The following is a 20063-nucleotide window of genomic DNA, read 5'->3' as shown; positions in this document are numbered from 1 at the left end:
GTGATATTACAAGAGATAATCTCTGGGGAAAAAATACAACTGAACCACAGATTGTCTTTACCAACTTTACCATTTACATTTGACAGATTTTAAATTGATCCAGCAGCCTGAGCAGTTCATCTACTAGGGTCTTAATTACTCCAACATTATTGGCTAAAAAAAAAAAAGACTACTGAAGACAAAACCATCTATCATTTCAATCCTGAAAATTCAAATGGCAACTTTTCAATTTAAAATCTGCTGTGCTTAACACACTTCTACTTAATCAGTGAAGCATCGTTTATGAAGAAGAGCCATCACAAGTTTTTCATTAGAACACAAACATTACAAAGACACAAGGATCTCCGCTCCAGACTTTTATTTTTTGATGTTGAGGCCACGTCTAGTTCGGCTGAAATAATAGAAAACAAAGTCCCAAATCCAGCAGCTGTGCTCTGGTTTACTGGTCCTTCAGTTCCTTCAGTCTCCTGATTGCAGACTTGACTGTGACAGCGGACGTTGTGCTGCGAGAAACAGAAAAGACGAATATTAAAAACGCTGAACACCTTCAGCATCCAGGTTATGAATGTTATTCAGTTATTGTCCATCAGCGTAAAGAAACGCTGATGTGACTGTTGCTGATATTTTTACAGTTTCGCTGTTAAAACGGTTATATTTTGGACATTTTGTACCAACCACAATTTTATTTATACCAAGTTTTGAATATTTTAAACTGATTTAAAATTAATCTCCAAGGAGTTGAAATTATGTGTGACACAAACAAATAATAAAAAAGGGTGACATAAGAAACACAACTTGAGGTCAATATCAAATCTTTAAAAAACCTAACATTTCAATAGTTATGTCCATAACAAAGGCAATGCTCAATCCTATTGGTATAAAACTGGTTAAAGGGGCAACATGGAGGTAAATTGGCATGAAATGGTCACATAAGGGTACGAACTGAGAGCTCTGCAAACAAATGGCTGACTTTTCAACAATTAAGATGTCAAACAGCAAAAACAAAACCAATCAACTAAAGCTGGGCATTATGGATAAAAAACAAAAAAAGAGGAAAAATTTTACACTTTTCTCACACCAGATCTGATTGTAATTCATTTTTTTTCTCACTTTTTTCCCAAAAGAATATGAAATATAAAAATGAAAACTTTCAAAAACTAGCTTTTATTACCATCATTCCTTCTGTGAGAATTTTTAACTACGAGAATAAAAGCAGAAAAAGTTTTACAAAACAAAAAAAGAGTTGTCTTAATGACAAAAAAAAAATCCTTAGAATTATTAGGATTTATGTGAGCAACTCAGTCCGTGTAGTTTTCTTAGAAATACACTCATTTACAAAATAATGCCCTGTTCTGATATTCATTTGATGCTGATTAAGATTAAGTATTTATCTATGGTATATGGGAAACGTATACCAAAGTATAACTTCATAAGATGCTCAACATTTCTCATGTTAATTTTGTGTTGGATTTCTTGTGTTATTTTGACTATCGTTGAACGACGGCATTCTTGCACTAGTATGACTTTATTCTCGTCATTAAATTAAAAATAGCAAAATATCATTCTGGCCCTAATATGTAAAATGTAATCAATCAAAAATCGATTCATCGCCCGGCCCTACAATCACCCGTTTGTTTTTTTACAATAAACATAATCACTCTATAAAGATAATTTTGTCATTTACATCACACAAGTCCATCCAGCTAAATCTGCGCATGCGGTCAGAATTGAGGACAGCGCGTGAATAACAATTTAAGCGCCCTTCATATGAGGAATATGAACAACATGTGTGATATTGTCATGGCTTTAAAGTTCAAATGCATTCACTTCTTTATTAATAATAAAAAAAAAATGTTCCCTTCCATCCTTGATGCCAATAAACCCAAAAGCTATCTCTTTTAATAACCATCTTAAAGAATCAGATCGTGGCTGTGAGGTTCCAACAAATGACACTTGAGTTAAAACGTGCAAAGAGCCGGGAGAGAGAAACTACATACTTGTACGTCCAGGCACCACCAGCCACAGTCTTCCTGCAGGACCCACAGTGCCAGATGCCAACGGCCCTCCTCTTCATCTTGGTCTGTGAATAAAGAGCACAAGAATGCTTTCAAGTCCTCCAAGTGCACCATCCCCACTTTGGACAATTTATACTGATGCCATCCCAGAGGCGTTTACTCTGTTGACAACCCCGACTTTCGGTGATTCCACACACTCACCTTGCCGCAGAAAGAGCAAGTGTATTTAGCATGCTGAGAGATTTCAATCTTCTTCACCATCTTCCTCAGCGACGCGCCGTAACGCGTGCCATATTTACCAACAATCCCCACCTTCTTGGTGCGCTTGGCCTGGGGGGAAGAGACAACGAAACAAAAAGATTGGTGGGGAGAAATGTACCATCTTCAATATGATAAGCAGGGTTCATGCAACTTCTGCGATTATTAGGTAACGCGCGTTTTCAGTTCATCCTATGCAAGTTCGATACAATGCAATATACAACATATTAGCTTAATACGAGGACTAGAAAAGTCAAAGCACCCTGAAACTGGACTAAACGGGCTGCAGTAGTTATTCATACAGGTTAGAAGCCTCTCATAACTGGGCTAACCCACTCACTTAAACTCGGACATTTCAGACCGTTTTTTAAACAGTGACGCGTAATTTATTGTGTTATTGTACCTCTGAAAAGACGAGGAAGCTATCTTCTAGGGACTGACGTTAAGCTGTCGCTAAATAGAATGTAACTAGCCGGCCTGGTTTGATGAGCAAAGCTAAGGCGGCAGCCATTTCTGTATCAATGGCTCCGAAAAACATCGCGTTTAAAGTTGATACAACCACCAAACAAACACAAATAATATCCTGGACGGGCAATCATGATCCCCACAAAACTTCAGCAGTGGCAAAAATGTTGATTACACCACTAGAATCATGAGATTGATTCAGATTATGAAAGGAGCAGGCTAGGCTCACCATCGTTTCAGCGGAGACGTAGGTCCAAAGAGGGAGAGGTTAATGCGCAAGCGCGATTTACTGCAGTTGCTCGAACGGCATTGTGGGATTTTGAGTGTTTAGTCAAGACAAATACTAATTTTACGCTTTTAATATTTACAAAACTAGGGTTATTTAAAATAATTTACTTCGGAACTTAATAGCACGCGGGGTTCACAAAAGAGACAAAAAAAAATTGCTAAAGTTTTCTTTTCTTTTAAGCCGTAGTAACCAAGGACGCGTTGTTGGTAACGCGCATGCGCATTAATGTTAAAGACGCCAGCTTTTCCCTGTGCAGCGGAGTTGAGATGTTTCGCTGACGCTGTCATGAAGCAACCTGTGTTGCTTGTTAATATACATTTCATTGACAATATTCCGAATTTCTAAGGCGTTTAGGCGATAGGCAATGAAGCTAACACGGAAACTTGTTCTTGCTAAGGCTAAGGCCTCAGACTTGGAAAGCGTGAAGAAACTAAACTGCTGGTAGGAGCTTGAACTGATCGCATCTTTAATTTACACCTTCTTTACATGTTAACACCCGTGTTGGTTAAGATGTACTAGCGCCATGTGTTGAGTCTGTGCTAACATTGTGTTGCTTTGCAGGGGATGCAACCTGACTGACGTGAGTAGGCAAAGTTGTGTGGATACCTCAGTAAATTATGTTGATCTTTACGTAATAAAAAAAAACACAATCATCTCCATCGAATTGTATCTCGTTTCAGATTTCCATATTCTCTCAGATGCCCAGCATTGAAGTGTTGACTCTCAGGTTGGTCAAGTTAACTCTTTGCTTTCTTTCTCCACAACCTTCTTGTTAAAGTTATGAACCAGGCCTTTCTGTTAAATCAACCAAAGTCACTTTAAATATCTTAAAACAACACATCATGGTAATTTTTTAAGTTTGTTTTACTGTTTTGTTGTAAATTGTTAGTTATTCAAGGTAACATAAGACATAGAGGGACAGATCAGTTCTTTTTGAACACCTCGGTTTTCATTTTCTTTCCATCACATGTCCAGAACCATTTATTATAATCCGCTTACTACAGTGTTTTCTCTCGCTGCAGTGTGAACAACATCTCGTCTCTATCCGCTTTGGCTGGCTGTCTGTCTCTGAGTGAACTGTACCTGAGGAGGAACATGATTCCTACACTGTCAGAGCTCTGTCATCTGCGTCCGCTGACGCGCCTCCGAGTTCTGTGGTTGGCCGAGAACCCCTGTTGCGGTACCGATCCGAGTCGGTATCGGCTCACCGTGCTGCGTTGCCTTCCTCGACTCCAGAAGCTCGACAATCAAGGTGATTTCTGTCATGTTCCTGCGCACAGAAACATGAGTAGCTGGGTCGCGCACAGTTCTCGCAAAAGTAAAAATAGTCATTGAACTTTTCAACATTTTGTTAGGTTACAACAGAAAACTTCAAGGTTTTTCATTGTAAACAAGACAAAATCAAAGTTTTGTATCGACCTTTCTCTGCAGTTATTGTTTAAAATTGTTTGTATGCTCCTAGCTAATAGGAGTAAATGTGTAAATTACACACAGTTGGGCGAAACAATTTCTGAAGGCAGTTCAGAAATTGAACTGCCACACTTTTCAGATTTTTGCTTAACCTGCATCTGTAATGTGACAAAATGGAGGTAAAAAAAAAAAAAGTTTCAAAGGTTGCGAACACTTGTGCGGGGCACTTTCCTTGTCTGACCTTTTGTGTGTTCAGTGGTAACCGAGGAAGAGATTGCGCTCGCTCTAATGGAAGGTGACGAGGTCAGCACGCCCACCGGCAACATCCACAACCAGCTTCCCAACAACGGCCTTCCAGATGCAGAGACGGAGAACGATGCACTCAACTACAACATGGAGGAGACCAAGTAGGTTTCTGTGACTTTTCACAACCGTGTTTACCTTTACGAATGAAGACGTTTCTGAAATTCTTTTTTCTTCTGTCAGCAAAATCAGAGAAGAGCTGGGAATGAAGCCTCTCTCCAGAGACAAATTCTCCTCTCTTTCCTCTCCATCCACCATGGAGAAACCAACGATGAAAAAGGTAGCATCTGCAAGCATCACCCCACTAGTACCTGTTGACTGAAGCCAGGGTTTCTGTACGTTTCACCAATTCAAATTTAAGACATTTTAAGACCATTATGAATTAAATTTAAGACTTGTATCACACCAGAAATGTACAAAAGAAACAGCCTTAACCACTGCAGTGCCAAGCTTTTTTGCACAGAATGAAAGTAGTCCAATATGGAAGTGATCTAATAGCAAAGATGAAGGATGTCCACCAAACTGGCAATAAATTTGCACTTAACACCAGCTTCCATTTTTTAGCTAGCTAATTTTTTTCTCCTTCTCTGTCTCCACTGCAGGAACCAGGCCAATGGTTCCTCCTAATATAGGTGGTTTGCTAGCTAGTAGGAGTATATTAGCAGCTAGTTACCAGTAGCCTCAACCGCTTTGAGACACAGACTCAAACCAAGACTACATAGAATGTGCGAGTCACACCACAGCAAATTTTAAGAGTTGCGAGTAACATATTTAAAGCCAACTTGCTTATTTAAAAGTCCATTTAAGACATTGTAAGGGCTTAATTTTAGATACACGAATTTAAGACTTTATAAGGATGCGTAGACACCCTAAAAGCCCGGGAGATTAAAGAGGACGTACAGCGCAAAATTCACACTTTGCACATTTCTTTTACTTCCATTTGGGTTCCTACTGCTTCTAAAAAAAACACCCAGCCTGTTTTTGGTAATAAGTCAACGACTTTTGGTGTCTGGAAAACAAGCTATTTTAAAAATCTCTGGATTGTAACTTCTGCTAGAAAAGACAAGTGTTTTGTTGTTGACTTACCGTCCAGAAACTATTTGCATTCTTGTTGGTTGTGAAGGAGGCTCCACTTCTGCTTTCCAAAGATGTACAGTTGTATAATTGCATGTCTGTTTTACACTCGAACATTTTCATGTTCGAGTGTAAACTTTGAGTTAAGCAACAGCTTACTTCGATTTAAAGTGACAAGAGGCCCTAAAACAACTCATTATGAAAGCTCAAAATAGGCAGAACTGACCTGACTAAAGTCTTGTTACTTGAGAATAATTTTGTGCAAAAAAAATGTACATGTTTTGTATAACATATAGTCCTATTCTAACCCGATCAGGGAAGCTTATTAAGCCACCGTTAAAGTGAGGTACTGTGCTTTTTTTTTTTTTTTCAGACCCACATCCTCGATGCGGTCCTGCTTCTGCTGAGGGACCTGGATGAAGAGGAGCTCCACGTGGTGCACACCGCCACGCAGAACCGGCTGCAGACCTACACACTGGATTCAGGAGATGGTCAGAGATCGTCATCTCAGAAAACTGCAGAGATCCAGCACTAACTATATCCACAGCATGCACTCAGAACGATATCCCACTCCCCTCTTTTCCCACATCCAGCACCAATCTCAGGATTCTAAACCCACACACGTCGCCTCCCGGTACCTTCTGCTCGTTTACGTGTACAGTTTCTGATTTCATTTCACTGCCACGTCGCATTTTTGTGGCCCTGGTTTTCCAAATTATTAAGGAATTCTATTGTTCCACTGCATGACTACACGCCTCGCAAGAACATAAGAATGTATTTTTTGTTTAATGCGCATATCTATTTTGAAATTAAAAATAATGCTCAGCAATAAATCAAGTCACGGTGGCTTTTATTGATTCAGATTAACACTGAAAAAAATTTGCACATCTAACCATAATGTGAATGTAACAGTGCAGTGGTGCATTCAGAGCTAACGCTACAACTATTAAACTAGTGCCATTTATCAGAATGAGTTCATGTCAACTGCAGGAAAATTGCAGATCATGATTTGGAAGTCTTGTCCTTTCAGTCATCATCCTCATTTTCTAAGAAATCAATCAGCGTGTTCGTTTCCACAGCAACGATCAGGTATTCTACTCCATCTCCGCCCTGGTGGAAAGCAAACAAAGAATACATTAAAGACGGAATACAAAACAGAGTTTTTCCAAGGAGTAAAGTTGGGGAAAGTAACCTTGCGTGTCCGGATCAGCTTGTGGTCTCTGAACTCTGTCAGCTGAGTCCTCAACGTGAGGTCAGAGTTCACCAGGAAGGCCTCTCGACAGCACTGGTAGAAGTCTTGGAATGACAAGCCTGCATTTGGCATAATGAAATGTTTAAATCATCAAAATGGTGAGGTGAAAATTACATCCCCCCAAAAAAATAACTGCTCACAAGTTTGAGCTTTTGAACCAGAGTGCGTACCTGAGTAGGAAGGATTGTCTTTGTTTTCCAGCTGGAATTTCGCCAACAGCTTGAAGATTCCTCTGCAAAAAGAGAAGGAACGAGTGGATGAACTCTAATAAAAGTATTGATTTAAAAAAAAAAAAATATATATATATATATATATATTTTCCTCCCATAACTTAAAGTTTTTCACAACAAAATGGAACAAAACTAAAACCTCAAACCTTATGTATTAAAACATAAACAAGAAAAACCTAAAGTTCCACCCCAACCTCTCTACCTAACCTTTGCAATTATTTTGCACCCTATGTTGGGAATTCACTACATGACTTTAGTCTTAATTCATTAATTAATTTTTCTCTAGTAACATTATCAATGTTACTGTCCTTTAGTTGGGATTTCCATCATATATGATAAGTCAATTCCTTTTACGTATTGTTTATGTTTATGTATTGTTTTACATAAACAATAAAAGCTCCCAAATTTGATAGAATTTATGACCTTGATGTTTTATCAAAAGTTAAAAAAGAAGTTGTAAAATCAACGACTTGTTGCCATGGTTACACACAATGGCACACAATTTCAGACAAGAACTGTCCAAAAGTAATAAAGTATGAGCAAAACTGTTTTTAGCTTCACAGCATCTAAAACCAGAGTGAATAATTGTCCAAACATCCAATGCCTCAACCAAAAAATAAATAAAAAGGTGAATAGTTTCTATAGTTTTTCTACTTTCTCAGGAGTTTTTAAACAAATATTGTCTTTTTCTATATTTGCGGCTGTAAGCATGGTGGCAAACTTTACTGAATAAGAAGAAATCTGAAGCAAACCCAAACTTGAATTTGGAACAACAGGTCAAATGCACATTTAGGGGCACAAAACTGAGTTGAACCTCACATTCTTGCTGATAAATTCCCCGTTCACTACTTCACAGGAAACATTCAATAAATAAGTAACTTATCAGGTCTTTAAAACAGTTTACCTCGCGTTGGGCGTCAAGCTGCGCAGCACGTGTGTGAGGGAGGACAGAGCCAGCGCGCCCGTCTGCTGCACCAGGAGAGAGTTCTCATATGACGTCTCCTCGGTGTAGTGCTGGAACGTCACACACTCCCACCACAGCCAGTTAAACTGGCTCTGCTTGAACTGGTCCCACACTGGAAACATTACAGGAACCACTTAGCCACAAGAAAACCCCATTTATCAATGCTACTAGCTAAACTCCTCCTAAGAGCCACCTAATGGAGCGTTGATGTGGTCTATAGAGGCGACTAAGTGCAGGTTTGGCAGCGCCGCCAGCTGCCCCAGTGCACTCTGGGTCTTCTCTCCGCGCAGCATCGGCCCGTCAATGTTGTGGATCAGCAGGTAAATGTGGAGATCCGGGCCTGTGGTGACATGGGAGGAAATGTGAGTTGAGTCCGACTTGAGAGGAAAGCACTTTAACAAGCACGCTTACTGTCTTTGAGTGTCTGAGCGATGAAGTGGATCTGATCTGAGGGCGTACAGAAAGTTCCCTGGTGCTCCAGAACCTCGCAGGTCAAAGCGTTTAATATCTAAAAGAGATCATGTTGCAATTAAAACTTTTAAACAAGTCATAAGGTGTTTTCTTCCTCTTTCGAATACGGACCGATTTGAGAGTGATGGAGGGGAAGAAGCCGTTGACGACAAGGTGGATCTCCTGAGACAGATGAGACACCCGGAAGTCTTCCAACAAAGTCTTTTTGCTTCCCAAACCGTAAACCAGCACACTGAACCCCAACCTGCACACAGAATAAGGTTCAACACAAAAGTTGTTCTTAAAGTTTTAAAAACAATATATATAAAACAAGATCAACAATAACAGTAAATAAAATAAAAAATTGATAACCCTCAGACCTTGAGGAAAAACATCAGAAATGAGAGCCACACTCACTGTAACTGGAACATCCATTTGGTAAAGTGCTGTCTGTGTTTGTTGTGCAGCTCCTGGATCTCCTTTGAGTAACAGGACGGTTTACCTTCTAAAAGACGAGCCAAAGTCTCCTGGAGAAAAATACAAACAGAAAATCAGTTTGCACGTTAGCCATAACAAACCTTTTTTAGGTTTTAAAACCCTGAATGTGATCAACCTACCCTGTCTAGTTTAGGGGTGTGCAGGCGCTCGAGGGTCCGGTCTGACGTCAGAACTTTGGAGCTGCCGTGAGCCTCAAAGTACTCCTCGGTCATGGCGGGCTGGTTAATGGGTTCGGGTGTGTTCTTGTTCTTCTTGGCAGGAGTCTTATAGAGAGCTGCAGATGAACCTTTCCTAGGAGTTCTGTGGTTTTTCTGGATCTCTTTTTCCTCTTTATTTATTTTCTGTTTCTCCTTTAGAATATCCTCTTCCTCGTCCTCCTCTCCATCCTCCTCAGAGTCAGACGGCGAGAGCTCGCTGTCGCTGTCCGACTGAAGGCTCGGCGCTGAAAACATCCAAATGGTGGCACATTTACATATTATGCTTGCAAAAATAATTCACATCCTTTTACTTTTTCACGGTTTTGTCAAATTGCAAACTTAAATGTATTTTATTGGGATTTGATGAGACAGAACAACACAACACAGAGTACAAGTGGGAAGTTGAAGAAACATTATGAATGACCTGTGAGTAACGTACTTAAGGTCAATTTACGTTTTTAAAAGACGAATTTAATTTTATATACATGAATTTAAGACTTTTTAAGGGTGTGTGGTGGTGGTTCAGAAGGGAAAAATAAGCTTTTATTTTCTGTTCAATGTCCCATTTATACCTTACTTAGTGCTGGTTGATCACATGAAATTATCAATGAAACAAATTGAAGTCTGAATTTCACGTGGCAATTATGAAAGATGTCAGTTTTTGTGCGAAAACCTTCGGAAGGCACCATTATATAGTTCAATAAAACATGCTGTGCTTACTTGTTAGTCTCTTTCTGAGCCTGTGTGGCGTTGTGGAGACAAACTGGACCTTCTTGATCTGCTTTCAGAACCATAAACCAGAGCTGGTTAAGAGACCAGACAAATCTCAAAGCGTATGTTAAATTAAGACTTGAGTTTGGGGCCCTACCCTCTGTGGTGTCCTGGCTTCGCCTTTGCGGTCTAGTCAAAGAGCGAGAGAGAAAAAAAGCATCATCTTAAAATAAACACAGGATCTGGTCGATCAAATGTGATGGGACGATGTACTGGACTCACGTCGGCCCGTCCGCTTGGGGGTGCCGGGTTCAGCCGGATTGAAGCTCACACTTTTCCCCGGAGTCTGAGCGAGCTCGCTTGCTGCGTTCACCAATGAGACGTATAACCCAAAGCGTCCGTTATGAAACGTGATAAATCCAGCTCAACAAAAACATTAGAATAAAAATATAATCACTTTTACTGGAAACCAGCAGCAGATCTCACCAGTGTTGGCCATGCTGTTGCCACGTCTGATTTTCTGGAAGGTAAAAATGGAGGCTCCCGTCACTCTGGAGAGGCTATCCTCATCTTCAGCAGAACCAAAAAACAATAACAGAACTGCATTACGTAAGAATTTCTCTTTTTATTAGGGATGCAACTAATTATTATTTTAGTAATCAATTAATCTATGGATTACTCTCGTGAGTAATTGAACAAAAACAAACAAACAAAACTAGCACATTCTGCAGATTTTAACTTAAGCCTTTTTTATACAATATTAATACAAACAAATAATTCAATTCCTGATTTAAATCAGAAAATAAACAAGTTGCCTAAGATGCAACAATAACATTTCTTTAGTGAATGCTTGATCATTTGTAGCAAGGAATGCGTCTACAGCTAAAAGAATACTTCTAACATGTGAAAAGCTCAGCTGTTTCAAACTTGACTCATCAATACAGTGCAGAAATTATCTGCTGATTATTTTTGGACAAACTGATTAATAATAGTTAGCAAAAGGTACTAAAAAGATGTTGTACAGTTTTGGCTTAATTACTGCTCTAACTGTGTTGTTCTTTCAGCAAGTCACCTTTTCTGGAGTCTGTGTACTCTGGTTCGAATAATCGGTTATTAAATTATTTAAATAATTGATTCAGAATGATTAATGACGTATTAATTATCTGATTAATCGTATGAGCCCTAGTAATTATTCCTAAAAGTAATAATTCTGTGCACACAAAGCTAGTTACGCCTCTGTCGTCATCAGACGAGCCAGTTAAGTCTGGATAAAGAAGCCGAGTGCGATACCTTCATTATTCTCTGTTCCCAGAGATCGGATGTAGCCCTGCTGATCGTAGACTCCGTTTTCCTCCTGATCCAGTTGCTCATCCTTTAGGTGTCCCTTCCGTCCAGCTGGGCTCTTAAACTTCACCATCCTCTGGACGGCGCCGGCGCTGCTCTGCACGCCTTGTTGAGGCACAGCGCACACAGACAAAAGGTCAGAGGCAAAAACTGGTGCAGCCCGTTTGAATTGGTGGCTTTTCAAGGCTCTTTGAACACAGTCCCCCAAGTTCTCAATTGGGTTGAATATGGGTTGTTCCAGAAGCTTTGTTGATTTTGAACCGAGTTCAGAAGTCTGTTTGGGTTCATTTTCCTGACAGGTCAACCAAAATTAATTGAATTTTGGAAAATTTTGTATTTGGAAAAATCTGGATTTATCTCCCCCACCAATGCACTCCTTGGGTTTCCGTACTTAAGTGATGTCAACACGCCCAGGGCGGCCATCTTGTTCAACAAGCTTGTTTTACAGCTTCTATTGATATGGACTTTGAATTCGGCTCAACTCCACAATTTTTCTCGCTTTCTTTGATAAGTAAGAAGTTACAAATGACAGAAAATATTTTCAAAAAGTGGCTTTTATTTCAATAACTTTCTCTGTAAGTTGTACGACAAAGTGCTATGAGAATAAAGCCGTAATGTTAGAAGAATTACAAATTTTATGAGATTTCTATGAGAAAAATAAAAAAATTAAAAGAAGGAATGTTGAGCACCTTGTAAAGTCGTTCTTTGGTAGAAGTTTTACACATAATACTTAATATTTTAAAATGCCCATTTTGAAGAAAGAACACAAACTTAGTTGTTCACGTCAGATCCTGATAAATAAATTTGAGCTTTTTTCTCGTTAAAGCACAGTTTTAATACGTTTTCTGTGATAAAATTGAATTTATTTCTGATAATATGACTAAAACATTATTGTAGCTTGCCCCTAATATATCATCATGCAACTCAAAGAAGAGTTGATTGAAATAAAAGCTACTTTTTGAAAATACTTTCTGTAATTTATTTCTTTTATAGAAAAGAAAGGGAGAAAATGAAAAAAAGAAGAAGATTGAAATAAAATCCGGCATGAAAAGAAAAACTCTGAGATTTTAATTTTAAGCCGTATCACCCAGCCCAACTGTTGATTTGAGTTCAAGTTATGGAAATTCATCATTTCATTCGCCACTGGTAGCAAAACATCTCCACAGTATAATGCTGCCACCACTAAAACAGTGGTACCAGTTTGATACTTCCTGTCAAATCGTCTTTTTTTCTCATTTTCTAGCTTCATCACGAACATGTGGATGAGGTGGCTGTTTCCATGAGGATAATCATCACAAACACACATTGGACTGAATGCACAACATTTACACAAAGTGCACCAGTTGTGCCAAGAAGACTGGTTTAAATATTGGCCAAAAATGATGTCAGAATCAAAGTGCAAGTTGCTGAGGGGCAGATAATTCAACACTTCTGAGCGTATATGTATATTCTTTAGCCTTTTTTTTTTATTAGAGGAACACCACAACATATTCAAAAAGTTTTTTAAACCGTTCAAGCGTTTGATTAAATATTCCTTATAGTGCAAAAAACATAGAGCTCCTCACCCTCCTGTTTGTCCACGATGTGCTCCAGAACATCTCCATCCCCGATGAACTTCACTTCCAAGACACTCATTGTTTAGGATAAAACCAAACAAAAAACACACCAAGAGAGCGTCGGCAGCCACGCAGCTCACTGTTTAAAACAACACGCTCCTATAAACAGCTGTCCTGGATATGTTTAGCCGTTAACGAGGGTTTTCAAGTAAAAAGTCACATTTTCTCTGGCTGCTGTGTCACGGAGAAATAAAACTCCTAGAGAGAATACGGACAACCGAACGCGACTTACTTGAGTTTGCTAAACAGACGCGAACGGGTTTGAACTAAAGACAAAAAAAAAAAAAAAAAACTAAACTGAAAATAAATATTTTTAGCTGTGCTGCGGTGCGACAAGTTCTCGCGCCATCCTGCTGAAGATTTTAAACCACGTGACAAGCGAAAGGTCAGGCAGCAACCAATTAGAACGCTGGGTTCACTCAAAACTACATTTCCCAAGTTGCACTTCAAAGTAAAGCTCGTATATCTATATTTCGCTCCTAAATGTGGTTTCGGTTGATTTTAAAGTATACAGCGTTAGAATACTAATCGATATGTTTTTTTATTGCAAGTTAAAAATTTAACAATAAACACAATTTATTTTGTCTTTAACGAAAATATGCTCACTAAATGACGAGACACGACAGTTTATTTTTCTTCAAATATCTAGTAATTAGATAATAATTTTTATTTTCTCAAGCAACATCTTAAAAACGCTCGGCTAATTTTAAGATTCTGCTTTAAAAGCGGAATGTTATTTATTTCAAATTAAATTTTAAATAGATTTTACAAATTGAATTTAAAACACGAGATATACAGTATAAACGAGAAAGGTCTTCTTTTAAAATATCACATATGTCCAAAAATTTAAAGTCTTTAAATCTCACAGAATTATGCTTACTTATAACCAAATTAAAAATAATTCTCATCCAATTTTTTGTTTGACAAATTCAGCAAGTCATGCTCGTTTCAAGTGAAATGCAACAAATAAATCAATGTGTTCCTCCAGATAGTAGAAGAGTCTCCACAATGCTGTATATTATAACAGCTTTTGTAATGGCACTGATGAAATAATCACAGAACAACTTACTTTTACAACTCATTCTGATTTTGATTTATTAGAAATCAGACAGTCTTCAACCCCACATTTCCACTGCTCTTTTAGAGGCAGCATGTAGTGAACAGGGCTTCCACTGCTGCTCACTATGTTAGCTCACAAGTTTTATTTGTGCAATCTATCCACGTAATAAGGAATGATGCAATATTCCCTCTCTTATAATTGTAGTTTTCTTTACGTTGATTAATCTCCTGCTTCTTCGAATGAAAGTCTGGACAGATGTTCACCACCCTCGGGTGGGTGTCCACTTTCCCATCAGGCGACCCTCAGAGTGCACATGGTACACGGGGTGCATCGCGGCTGCTGCGCACGACTGCAAAGAGAGAAGAAGACAATTAAACAGGAAGATAGTGCAAAGTGAAAACTGTTTTGTGGTTGAAATTTATTTTCAAAAATGTATTTATTAAAAGGCGAAATGCATACTGATTAACATAATAATGTCAGTATGCTTGAATAAGTCCCCAGCAAAACAACTAATAAGAAAAACAATGCATCATCAAGCATTCTAGAGCAAAAATAACTAATTGACAATACAAATCAAAGTGAAAAAAAAATCAATAACCAAAATAAACATAAAAATGGACCTGAATAAAAATAAGCACTAACCATAAAATGTATTATTTTGATTCTTCAACTTGTACAATAAAACAACATTTTATGTAAATGGTTTTAACAATATTACAAAATCTCTGTTTTTCAAGGGTCAAACAAGTTTTGTGGTCCTGTATAAGAAGGCAAACATTGCTATTTTTTAACGCATCTTTGCTAAATGCTAAGTGCAGTGGTGGTTTTTGATATGGGCTAAATGGGCAGTTGCCCAGGGCGGCATCGGAAAGGGGCGGGGCACCAAATAACTAGAAAATAAAATATATTTTATCTGTCAATTGCCCTCTGATCAAGTTTGCTACTTCTTGTATGCATGTCTAGTGGAGTAAATGTTCCTTAGTTGCTGCTGAGTGCTGGGAGACATAATAATACATAATACCTGCTTTCTGCTACAAAAAAACAACCAAAGAAATAAAAAACAGATAATTGCTTGCGTTTAAGTTAGTCGGAGTGCTGCAGAAGGAGAAGCTAAAGTGTGTAGAACCTTTGAGGAAGTTTTACTTTACAGACACAAGAAACCATTTTGATTATCAGTCACAACGGAGTAACAACACTAACATGATAGGGGATCAATGTGAGCAGAGAGCCTATGGGGTATTTGCTGTAGTCCAGTGGACCTGAGATGGGCTCCACTCTCCCATGCTCTTGAGTCATAGACAACAACCTAAAAGAAAACATATTTAATTAGTTAACCTGTCACACTTTGGTTTAGTTTGGAGACCAGAAAGAAAGTGGAAACAGGTTTTACTTGAGGTCTGGATGGCCTTCGATCATAGCATATCCAGAGGGAAGCTTTCCAGCTCCGTCCAAACTGAGAGGAACAATGTCAGAAGGTTACAGGACATGTTTCCACCAGAAAAGGGATCTAGTTTGCAGTTTCAAATGAAAGCAGCACAGAATAGGATCTCGTAAAGCCACCTGATTCCCGTCCATCCACAGTCGATCAGGAGCTGGTTTCTATGGGGACAGTGTCCTACAACCCTCGTCAAAACCCTCACAGCCACGTCTTCCAGAGCGCACGAGCCAATCACAGACTGCTGGACGTCTAAAACCCAACAAAAACAACTTATCCTCCATGATTTTTTTTTTGTTTGTTTGTTTTTCCAGCCACCATGCACTGACATGAACGTAACCCACCGTAGAAGACGTAGTTTCCAGGATGCACCTCGCTCAGTTTTCCCATGTCCGGGACGGGGTGACTGCAGGAGGGGGTGGAGCCGATGCTGGACTTGCAGCTGATGCCAACAGCCTTCAATCTGCCAAGTGAAGAAAAAAGAAAGAAAAGAAAAATAATATTTTGTCAAAGTAGCTTTCATTATAAATACATTTAATAACAAACTGCTGCTGTAAGCGCAGCAATTTGGTGGTGGTAAGTTTTGAAAGAAAATTCAAACAGCAAAAACATAAAAATTAAAGGGAGTTTCCAGCTCTAATGTCTTAGAATAAAACAAAACTAGTTTCAAACTACTTTTCAGCAACATATTGAAGCTTTACTGAAGGCAATAACTGCTTAATAATGATTTTTAAAAAGTACGAGTTGCACAGGGTGATTATTTTGCTGGTAGCAAGATGTTTTTCCTATAAGTCAAAGATTCTGCCAGTGGAACTAGCAATCTTTTATCAATATTCAATATTTTCTTTTTTTCTAACATTCAGCCTCACACACACACATTCACACACACCCCTGTCACTCTGGGGATTCAAGTCTTCCTAAATTCAAATCAGTCTTAACCTCCGTTTTAAACTCTTGCCTTACTTTTCCATGAACTGCAGCGTAAAGCTGGTGGTTTCCTGGGCGACGGCCTGTATTTGCTCCGCCCCTTCGCAGTTGTACGTGTTCCCGCAGTGGGCATACACCCCAGTTAGCTCCACGCCGTCCGCCTCAGCGATGGCCCGGGCCAGTTGGAGCGCCTCGGGCTCCGAGTGCAGGACGCCAGCTGCAGCAAAGAGCAAACTCACAGCCGCCGAACGATCAGGAGCGTTGGGGTTGTTGTTTCACTGAACAATCACTAAATTTTATGAGGTATTTTTGGTCTACTTTATAGTGCAAATATCTTAAATAAAACAAAAGTCACTATTCAGCAAGATATAGGAGATTGTTTTACATAAATAACTCCTTAATATTGACTAAAAACAAGTGCTAGTTCCACCGGAAGATTATGACACGTCTAACGAGGCATTTTTCTCATGTTATAAGTGAAATAATCTCCCACTGGAACTAGTTATTACTATCAATATTAAGGAATTATTTACTATGTTTTGCTGAAAAGTTACTTGTAAGATAGCGTTGTCTTATTTCGAGCGTACAAAGGTATTTGCACTAGAAACCAGAGTAAAAATAGTTCAGAAGATTTTGTGTTTTGGCAGCGTTCCCAGCATGCTTACCTCTCCCATTGCCACAGTCGAGCTTCAGCCACACGTGCCACCGCCGGCCGCCCTTCAGTGGCCTCTTCCTGAGCCGCTCCAGAGCGTCGGGATGGTCGAGCAGAACTTGGAAAAGGTCCAGTCTCTCTGACAGAGCGGCACAGCGCTCTACCTACCAACACAGATGTTTAGCCAGGTGTTTCTTGGAGAGGCTCTGTATGGCATTGGGTTGTTCATGCAGCAAAAGTGTGTCTGCAACATAGGGACTTGCAAAAGTGTTTACACCCAAACCTGTGGCAATAAGCAATAAATCAGTTAGTCGCATAATAAATTGAAACAAGCTCGATCATTTCCATTTGCGTGGTTGTTTGTTTCTCTTGTGTCTCTCTCTCTCTTTCTACCAAAGACTAGATGACAAAAGTCTTCAGTCAGGTGCATTGGTCTCAACCAGCCTCCTTTTTTTTGAAGGACAGTTTTGTTTACAGTGACTTCATAATTAATTTTATTTGAAGTTTTTGGTGTTTTATTTCTTTATTTTGGACATTTAAAGTGTTTTTCCATTTCCAGAGTTAAATATGTGTTAGAAACTGAAGTTTACTGATCCACTGACAGCATGTACTTGGCATTATTAAGCTTTACGTTACTTGGAAATGGTCTCAAGACAACAATATTATTACCTTTTATCGCAATGACTTGTAGGACAATTTATCGTCCCGCAAAATTTGTTATTGTGACAAAACAGCGTTTCCCATTTTGTCACTTTACAAGCACAAATTGTAACGTGTTTCATTGAAATTATATGTGACAGATCAACAGTCAATAGTGTCTAACTGTGAAGAAGACGGAAAATTATGAATGATTTATTTTTAAAAACTTCATCAAAGAATACAAATGTTCTTTGATCTAAACCAGAGTTATTGAGCCCTCTCAACTGAACAAGAATAATTTGAAAAATATTTTTTGCCACAGAATCTGATTTTTCAGCAGGGATATGTGCAAATTACCATTTTTTATGCCAAGCATAAAGTTGCAATTTGGGCATATATTGGTATTATGGCTGTAAAATGACCAGGAAATGAAAGTCTGAGAGTTCGGGTCCCTTTTTCGAAGTAGATAAACTTGACTTTTCAACATCTGGTTAACGATTTTTGCACATAATAAGGAATTTTCAGCCGTTTAGAAGAAGAAAAATCCCCAAACAAATATTTTTTTTAAAGCATAAATAATCAGATTTTTAACGAAATGATTGATTTGTTGACCCTATAAATGTTCACAGTATTCACAAGTCATTTTTAGAAAGTGACGCTGTGTGTTTAAAACCCACAGAGGGAATAAAATGAAAGGGAGTGTAAATATTGCAATAATAACTACAGTATATTGGCGTGTGGACGCCTCTTTGGAGAGTACCTTGTCAAAGGGAAGAGAGTATGCATAGAGGATGTCGTCAAAGCCATGGTCAGCATAGAAAGTGGCCTCTGCCAGGGTGGAAACCACAATGCACCTCCGGGATCCACCGGTCATGATGTCAGCACACTCACTGCAGAAAGGCGCGCGCGCGCGCGCGCACACACACACACACACACACACACACACACACACACACACACACACACACACACACACACACACACACACACACACACACACACACATATTATAGCATCCCTGATGGAAACGTCGGCTTCATCAGTGTCAGGGAGCGCGCTTCCATACAGGGTTTTGTGGGTCTTCATGTGCGGTCGGAGTTGGACTCCCAGCTGGTGGCAGCGCTCCATCATCCTCTGCGAGTTTCTCTTCACTTTGTCCACATCCACCACCAAAGCGGGGCTGCACAGGGCCGAAAGGGGCTCCCCCTCCATACTGCAAGAATTGGAGACTTTGCATGCAATTTAATTATTACGCATGGCTGCTCCAAGTAACGTTGGAAGAGGTGTCTTTGTTTAGGTACAAAATAAATGAATTATGTATTTCAAGAAGAAATATGCTGACATGCGACTTTTAAGATTTTTCTATGTTCTCATTTTCCTGCCTTTGATTGTGTAATATAGAACTTTGCTCCCTGGAAACTAACTTCTGTTTTCATGATTTTCAGAAGTTTTTATTAGTCTGACCAGTGGGCATTAGGTAACTCTACACTTGAACAAAATGCGTCTGACCACGAAAACAAAGGCTGACCAATAACTGTGCAGAAAACAAAAGATTTACCTTTCAGAAGCAGAGATCTCTTTACACCGCTGTGTCACGAAAGTGTACTTGGCTACGGCGTCCTTTAGGGGCCAAAATGCGCTAACTTGACTCTGAAACATTTGTAGTTCATTCATTTTGGGTTCATGTGTCCATACACCTATAGGTTACTTCAGTTATTGAATAAAATAAAAAATAATTACGACCGCATGTTTTGAATAGTAAAAAAAAAAAAAAATTCTGGTATTCTATTTTAAATAACTTTCTGTTTGAATAATTGTATATAATAAAGTAACTGAAATGTAGTTTTAAAACAGATTAAAAAAAAATATATATATATATTATACTTTTCGTACTTTATTTTTTTATTATTTGCATGACTCTTTCTTAGGCTTAGCGCTGCATATTACTTACATCGACAGAAAAAGTGTTGCTTTCACAGTCTGCTCTTTGCTGCCCCCGTGTGGACAAATAATCATCAAACATCTCTGAGATGGGTTAATTAAGGCTGCGCAATAAAACAGATAAAACAACTTTCGAACCAAATCCAAATATATTTAAAATAATACAATGGTACAACAATGCATCCTGCATGAATGCCCGCTATATTTCAGAATTATAAAATAATTCAGCTTTTGAGATGGAGGTCTGTAATTTGACCAGCTGATTATTGTAGTACTTTAAAGCTGTTAAGTTTTTTATACGCTGAACCACTTCGGCAGGCTGAAATACGAAAT

At 38.9% G+C, this 20063-nt stretch overlaps 4 protein-coding genes across 7 annotated transcripts; 1 reads left to right on the top strand and 3 right to left on the bottom strand.

The window, feature by feature from the left end:
- Nucleotides 1-341: 341 nt before the first annotated feature.
- On the bottom strand, nucleotides 342-3024 carry rpl37a (ribosomal protein L37a). The gene is made up of 4 exons (XM_005813673.3): nucleotides 2968-3024; nucleotides 2217-2345; nucleotides 1998-2080; nucleotides 342-503 (listed from the first exon to the last, which is right to left on the bottom strand). The coding sequence occupies exons 1-4, from the start codon at nucleotides 2968-2970 to the stop codon at nucleotides 440-442; spliced, it is 279 nt and encodes a 92-aa protein (XP_005813730.1). The 5' UTR covers nucleotides 2971-3024; the 3' UTR covers nucleotides 342-439.
- A 357-nt stretch (nucleotides 3025-3381) lies between these two features.
- Nucleotides 3382-6643, top strand: c6h21orf2 (chromosome 6 C21orf2 homolog). 2 transcript variants are annotated; one of them, XM_005813672.3, is made up of 7 exons: nucleotides 3392-3468; nucleotides 3589-3607; nucleotides 3708-3754; nucleotides 4050-4279; nucleotides 4694-4844; nucleotides 4924-5020; nucleotides 6188-6643. In XM_005813672.3, exons 1-7 carry the CDS (start codon nucleotides 3392-3394, stop codon nucleotides 6347-6349), a joined length of 783 nt encoding a protein of 260 aa, XP_005813729.1. In that variant the 3' UTR covers nucleotides 6350-6643. The 2 variants fall into 2 exon arrangements, with proteins under 2 accessions (XP_023190617.1, XP_005813729.1); XM_023334849.1 differs by lacking the exon at nucleotides 3589-3607 and having other exon boundaries at nucleotides 3382-3468; nucleotides 3726-3754.
- A 4-nt stretch (nucleotides 6644-6647) lies between these two features.
- Nucleotides 6648-13423, bottom strand: orc2 (origin recognition complex subunit 2). Of its 2 annotated transcripts, none has more exons than XM_023334847.1 (15): nucleotides 13026-13423; nucleotides 11407-11565; nucleotides 10603-10686; nucleotides 10399-10479; nucleotides 10274-10305; nucleotides 10126-10186; nucleotides 9328-9650; nucleotides 9128-9237; nucleotides 8843-8975; nucleotides 8672-8768; nucleotides 8454-8600; nucleotides 8201-8372; nucleotides 7237-7298; nucleotides 7007-7125; nucleotides 6648-6924 (listed from the first exon to the last, which is right to left on the bottom strand). In XM_023334847.1, exons 1-15 carry the CDS (start codon nucleotides 13093-13095, stop codon nucleotides 6841-6843), a joined length of 1734 nt encoding a protein of 577 aa, XP_023190615.1. In that variant the 5' UTR covers nucleotides 13096-13423; the 3' UTR covers nucleotides 6648-6840. The 2 variants fall into 2 exon arrangements, with proteins under 2 accessions (XP_023190615.1, XP_005813735.1); XM_005813678.2 differs by having other exon boundaries at nucleotides 10126-10183.
- Nucleotides 13424-14139: 716 nt separating this feature from the next.
- Nucleotides 14140-19407, bottom strand: LOC102232928 (D-threo-3-hydroxyaspartate dehydratase-like). 2 transcript variants are annotated; one of them, XM_005813671.2, is made up of 10 exons: nucleotides 19348-19407; nucleotides 18856-19018; nucleotides 18550-18679; nucleotides 17164-17314; nucleotides 16535-16715; nucleotides 15916-16034; nucleotides 15697-15823; nucleotides 15527-15589; nucleotides 15337-15442; nucleotides 14140-14485 (listed from the first exon to the last, which is right to left on the bottom strand). In XM_005813671.2, exons 2-10 carry the CDS (start codon nucleotides 18999-19001, stop codon nucleotides 14396-14398), a joined length of 1113 nt encoding a protein of 370 aa, XP_005813728.1. In that variant the 5' UTR covers nucleotides 19002-19018; nucleotides 19348-19407; the 3' UTR covers nucleotides 14140-14395. The 2 variants fall into 2 exon arrangements, with proteins under 2 accessions (XP_005813728.1, XP_023190600.1); XM_023334832.1 differs by having other exon boundaries at nucleotides 18856-19002.
- Between the last annotated feature and the right edge of the window lie 656 nt (nucleotides 19408-20063).

Source organism: Xiphophorus maculatus, chromosome 6 (assembly GCF_002775205.1).
Source record: "Xiphophorus maculatus strain JP 163 A chromosome 6, X_maculatus-5.0-male, whole genome shotgun sequence".
In the NCBI taxonomy this organism is placed as follows: Eukaryota; Metazoa; Chordata; class Actinopteri; order Cyprinodontiformes; family Poeciliidae; genus Xiphophorus; species Xiphophorus maculatus.
The sequence above is the reverse complement of the archived record's forward strand: the minus strand, read 5'-3'. Positions and strand labels throughout refer to the sequence as shown.